This window comes from Heliangelus exortis, chromosome 14, assembly GCF_036169615.1.
Source record: "Heliangelus exortis chromosome 14, bHelExo1.hap1, whole genome shotgun sequence".
Taxonomy (NCBI): Eukaryota; Metazoa; Chordata; class Aves; order Apodiformes; family Trochilidae; genus Heliangelus; species Heliangelus exortis.
The window spans coordinates 5,315,033-5,321,032 of NC_092435.1; the positions used below are offsets into that span (position 1 = coordinate 5,315,033).

At 52.5% G+C, this 6,000-nt stretch overlaps 1 protein-coding gene across 1 annotated transcript in view; it reads right to left on the reverse strand.

Annotated features, from left to right (window-relative positions):
- Positions 1-5,229, reverse strand: part of HS6ST2 (heparan sulfate 6-O-sulfotransferase 2) — a 125,342-nt gene extending 120,113 nt beyond the window's left edge. The window contains exon 1 of the mRNA XM_071757532.1: positions 4,544-5,229. Coding sequence (XP_071613633.1) covers positions 4,544-5,055 — 512 coding nt within the window. The 5' untranslated portion in view covers positions 5,056-5,229. The remainder of the gene's footprint in view (positions 1-4,543) is intronic.
- Between the last annotated feature and the right edge of the window lie 771 nt (positions 5,230-6,000).

Sequence of the window (6,000 nt, forward strand, 5' to 3'; positions counted from 1 at the left end):
TTCCTCCACTACAGGTGAAACAACAGAGCTCATCCCCTCACACAGCTGTGCGTCACCTTTGCCTTTTCAATAGCAGCTGCTGAGCAGGCTTTTCCCTAAGAAGCAGATCCCTCAAAGTGATTTTTTTCTCTCCCTGGCAGCATTACATGATTATTTCCCCCATTCCAGAGATAAAAAGCTTATTGGGAAAACCCATGTGCAGAGCCCAGCCTGCTCCAGCAGGATCTGAGCTCAGACCAGGGCTGAGGGCAACATTTGCTGCAGCAAAGCCCCCTTCTTCCCAGGGCTCTGCCAGGAGCCAGGCACACTGGGATGGACTATGGAGCAGATGAGATTTGCAGATGCAAATCCCACCACATTTCCAAGTGCATGAGGATTAATCTGTTCCACCAGTGGAGCCACACACTGTAAACACTCCCAGTTTGCTGAGAAATGCTTTCACACATCTTTTCTTTTGAATTTCACAAGACTTAACTTAGAAGAGCTTAACTAACATGCAGGGACAAGACAAGAACATCCATACATTCCTAGGGGCTTCTGTCCCACATCACAACAACATGGTGCCAGCGTAAGGCACCCACCCCTGGTCCTGGTCCAACTGGCTTGTACCAGCAGCATAAAATTTCTTAAAGCCAGACTTTCTGGCTCCTGAGGAAGTTCTGCAAGCTCATTCACCTTTCAATGGAGAACATCTCTTTCCTTTAATGCTAGCCAAGAGGGACACCATATACAATGCCTGATCTTTACTCACAGCCATGTCTGTCACCCAACAAGGCTCTGAAGCCATGATACCACTTTAAAATGCAGGTATCTGTATTTGCTCCCATGTCTCATTACATTTTCCAGTCTAACCCCATGGCCTTTTGTTTCTTGCAACACTGCCATTGGATTTATTGCTATAGACAAGTTTGGTAGATACTTTCCATAATAATTAGCCAGACCTCAGCAAAACCTCAATTCTGTGATGCTCTCACACAGTTACTTTGGATGCTGCCCCTGTTCAGTGTGCCAAAAGCTTTGAGGCTTCCACAATCAATCAAGTGACCCAAGTCCGTCACTCAGGACTAGGAAAAGGCACATTTCTCCTTTCTCACCACTGATGCCAAACAGCTGAGACAACACCCTCCTCTCTGCCACCACCATCAGCCCATTCCACCAATCTTTTATGCTTTGAGTGCCCTGGATTCGCTGCTTCAGTTGTGCCTGCATCATCCCCTTCCCTGTCCCACAATTTCCAGACACCACAGTGGTGAGCAGTACTGGTGGAACAGGAGAGAAGAAAGAACAGAGCCATACGTAACACTGGGCCCCAACAAGACACAAGGAGGAAAAGAAAATAATCCCTCTCCCCACCCAGAGATTCATCTTCCTCTAAGGCAAGGAAGGACCAAAGGAGAAGAGGCAGATCTATTTAGCTACTTAAATACCACCACCACAAAGGAAAGTAAGTATTGGGAACCTATATGCTTAGAGACAAGAAAGCACTATTGTTTAAAATCAAAAATAAACAAAAAGATAACACAACCATTCCTGTTGCTCAGTGTAGGAATTCACCCTCTAAGCCTGAAATTCCTAAAGAAAAGAGAGGCAGACTAGTGATGGAATTAAAGAGCAAGAGAGAAAGATGAATGCTGAAGGTTCTTCCTGGGCACAACCTCCAGGCTGATCCCACCAGACCATATCACAGCAATGTCCTGTACCTAGCACTGAAAATTCCGAGGACACGGTATCTTCCAGACTAACAAAGGCTCATCTTTTAAACAAAAGGCCCTTACAGAACAACCCAGCAATCTGACAAGCAGATTCTCCATGCCCCTAAAGGCAAACCTCTGTGTAAAATAATCATACACAGGTGCAAGCTAAAATGTTTGCTGAAACAAAGCAAAAATAGCTCATTTGGTTATTCCCTGATATGGCTATACAGCCCAAGGACACTATATACCAACTGCATCATGCACCTTCCAAGCAGTTCAATCACTCTTCCAGTAGGTTTGACTTTTTAATCACCTCGGTTATAAATGCAGGAATTCCCACTCTTGTCAAAGCAAGCTTCACTCAAGGAAAATCTGCTCCTGACCAAATCCTGCTCCCTGCCCAGACAGCACTCCCCAAAGGGGCCTGGGACTCCTCTGTGTTGCTTCCCCCTCTCTCAGGATTTGCACACCAGAGCTGTGCTGTTCCTCCCTTCCCCACCACACAAAACCTGGGACAGCCAGGCTTTCCCAAAAAAACCCCAATGTAGGAACAGCCAGGCTGGCTCCACTCAGAGCCAGCACTACTCCTCCACTCAGACGCTCTCATCCCACATCCACCCTTGCTCTGAAAGCAGCTATTGTCTGTCTAGAAAGTGCTTGGAGTCTGCTACTGGCACTAATAGATGCTAATTTACTAGTTGTCAGTTGAAAGTTGCTAAGTTGAGAACATAAAAATTAAAGACAAGGTACAACAATGGGCAGGAAGACTTGACAGGGATACTGTTAATTTAGGAAATTATTCTCTTCCTGTATTTTTAAACATTTAGAAGTTGCAGTCCAAATAATTGCTTGTCAAGGAATTATTTGGGAGAACAGCTGTAGCTGTTAAGCAAGCTGTGTAATTAGGTTATTAAAAACACAACATAATTTCAAAGCCTTTGAAATAGTAGACCTCTACCTAACAAAATCATGACAGCTTCTTTTTCTTCCATATCTCCTGGCTTCAATCCTGAGTCATGAGCCCTAACAACCTCTCAGAACTCAGCTATAATGAGGCAGTACATGGTTAGTCTGATGAGGAACCATTGCTCTGAACCCTCAGGCAGGTACACAAAATGCTTCTGTTTTGACTCAGAAAATCATGTTTGGTAATCCAACAGGAAAAAAATCCACAAGGACAAAACCTACAGACAAAAAAAGCTCTCCAAGCCTGCCATTCCCTTCTGCCTCAGGTGACAGGTTCAGGACAAGGAGTCTCCTGTTTTTCCAGAGGGCATGACAAACCCTGACCTGTCTCAGAGGAAGGAAGCAAATCCATGCCTTACAGCTACAACTCTGCAGGCAGACCCCTCTCTGGGGAGGTGAAAGACCCACTACTGGAAGCAAAAGAGAGAACACTGTTAAGCTATTCCCATTTCTGCTGATCAACAACATATTCATAGGACAGCTAAAACAAGCCTTCAAGGCTCAGCAGCCCAAAACCAGGAAGCTGACAGACCCAGAGGGCATAGAATTGGTTCCTGATGTTTGCAAATGGAATGTCCCAAAAATGAGGCAATTAAAATTTAAAGCATTAGGGAAATCAAAAGAACAAGGAATCACAATAGCCAGGTCTCACAAAGAGCTGCTTCTTGAGTACAGGAAGATAATGATGCTAACCATTTTTCTACTAGATGGCAGTGTAGTGTCACACTATATAAAAGGAATTCTAGAAAGAAATTGCTTTCTATTTTAAGTGAATCTGTGCTTAGACTTGACTTCAGATAGTGTAATAGTAGCCTCATTGTAAAGGGACCTGCCATTAGTCTAACAGTGCAATAGGAGTGATACCCTAGTTTCCAATTTCCCAGCAAAGCAATGTGAAAAGACACTAAAACCCATTCTCCTAGATGGTACAGCTACACACACAGCCACAGAAAGGCTTCTTGGTTGGTTACAACTGAAGGTAATACTGTAATCAGAAAACCTCCTGGAGCAGACAAAGCATTTAGGCAAGCACCCAGCTACGGTCAGGCCAGGTTAGCAACTTCAAGGCAAGATGCAGGGGTGAAGACAGCAGTGTCACTAGAACTCCAAATGCAAACACAAAACAAACAAGGTTAGGTCTGAAGAAGGATGCAAATGTTGGCAGATAACAGTCAGCCCTAAGAGTAACCTTTACTTTGCAAGGCCACCACCCACATAGGAGAAACTTCGGATTTAACAAGACGCTGAGGCTCACAGACACTCCTAAAACCAGCATTAATTCCTGGTGCACACAGCAGCTGCAGCATGTGTACAAGGAGGTAATTTCCCAGAGATGGAGGAGCTCTGGGGGAAGGCTGAAGGCAGCCGGAGGACTCTCGCTTCTGCGGGAGGCTGGAAGAGCCGCACCGGGGGGGTCCCAGGCCTGCTCCTGTGACAGGGGACACGATGTTCCCTCCCGCTAAGGACCAGAATCTGCGACTCCTCGGCTTCCCCCTCCAGCAGTTACAGTCGCGACAGCCTGCGGGACACCACTTCTGCGGGACACCACGTAGAATACAAAATGCGGAGCAGAGCGGGGCTCAGGTTTTGTTGGCTCCGCAGAGCCCAAAGCACGCTGCATCCCCCACCGCAGCCCCGGGCCGGTGTGGCTCCCGCAGCCCTCGCTGCAGCCCGGTTCGCAGCCTGCTCCGAAGCTGTACCGAACCGAGCTCACCACCACCCGCCCACCTACCAACCCTCCCTCCCTCCCACCGCCACTACGCCCGGCGGGTCCATCGCCCGTCCCGCCGCACCGGCGCCCGCCACCACCGCAAGCCCGGGGGGGAGCTCGGAGTCCACGGGAAGCTTCCCGGGGAAGGCCCGGGGTCCCCGCACGGCCTCACCTGGAGGGCCGGAGCCGCATCTCCTTCTTGCTGTCCACCACGGAAGGGACGCAGTTGGTGAGCTCGGTCCAGTCGGCGTGCAGCCCGCAGCTCCAGCCGGTGGAGAACCGGGAGAAGAGCCAGGTTTCCCTCTTCCCGGGCCGGTAGCAGGTGCACTTTTTCTGCCCGGCGTGGCACTCGCAGGGCTGCTCCAGCTGGATATTGCGGACCAGGTGCCGGCCGAAGGTGGTGCCGCCCGTCTTCTGGATGTGCAGGAAGACGATCAGGTCGTCCCCCTTGATGTTGAAGTCCACCCGCCGCAGCAAGTCGTCGATAGAGAAATTGAAACGGGGAACGAAACGCGCCGGCGTCTCGTCCTCCGCCCGGTACGGGTCGGCGGCGGCGGCGGGGCTGAGGGTGCGGAGCCGCAGGAGCTGGCACTCGGTGCCCGGGCAGACGTACTGCAGCACGATCACGGCGAAGAGGAAGAGCATCACCAGCGCCAGGAGCACCTTGTGGGACCGGTCCTCCATCGTCGCCGGGAGCGACGCGCATCGCCGCCGCCACTACCTCCACTACCAGCTCCACCGCCGCTCACCACCACCACCGCCGCCGCCGTCGCAGCAGCAGCCGCCGCCTCCGGGGGCCGCCCCGGCCGCGCTCCGCCGCCATCGCCCGCCGCCACCGCCGGCCCTTCCCGGCAACCCCCGCGCCGGCTCCCCGTAGCGCAGGCCCCGCCCCCTCCGCCGGGCCCGTCCCCGCCTTCCCCGCGCTGTCTCGCGCGGGGTTTCGCACGTGGACGCTCCGTAGGGCACCGGGACCGGGACCGGGACCGAGACCGGGACCGGGATCTTTGCGCTGCACCGCACTCCAGGCACGGCGCGGCACCGCTGTCCGGTGCTCCGCGCTCCGTCTGCAGTGTGGTACCGGGGGTGCAGGACGCTGAGCCGTGGTCCGACCGTGGCCGCTTGCTGGGCTCGCTGTGCTCTGAGCACGGCAGGGCACGGGGACCTCTTCCCTGCCAGCGTGCCGAGCCGTGCTGCCGGGTGGAACGCCACATCTTCCTTCCCAAGTCCCTTCACGGCTCTGTTGTTGTCCTGTCCCGGGTGGGAAGGTCCCGTGTCACGGCAGCAGCGCTCCCGCCGTGCCGCCATCCATCCCTCTGAGGTCTGGACTCCTGGAGCTGCGGTTGCTTTTCACACCGCACATTGGCACCAGGTGTTGGCCGGGGGGATGAGTGCCTGGGCTGTTCTTGATGCACTAAGTTGATGCAGCTGGTTCAGGTATCGAATGTAGGTGCTGTCTCAGCACGCTTTGAAACCCCTCTGCCCAGTGCGAGTGCGTAGTAAATAAAAATAAAGACTTATTAAAGCGCTTTCTCTATGTAGATGTAAATTCTGTTCAGCCCCCCGGCTCCTGGCTCATTGCCAACGAGGCCGAGTGGATCGGAACACGCTGGTGCCCCCGGTGCTGCCGCT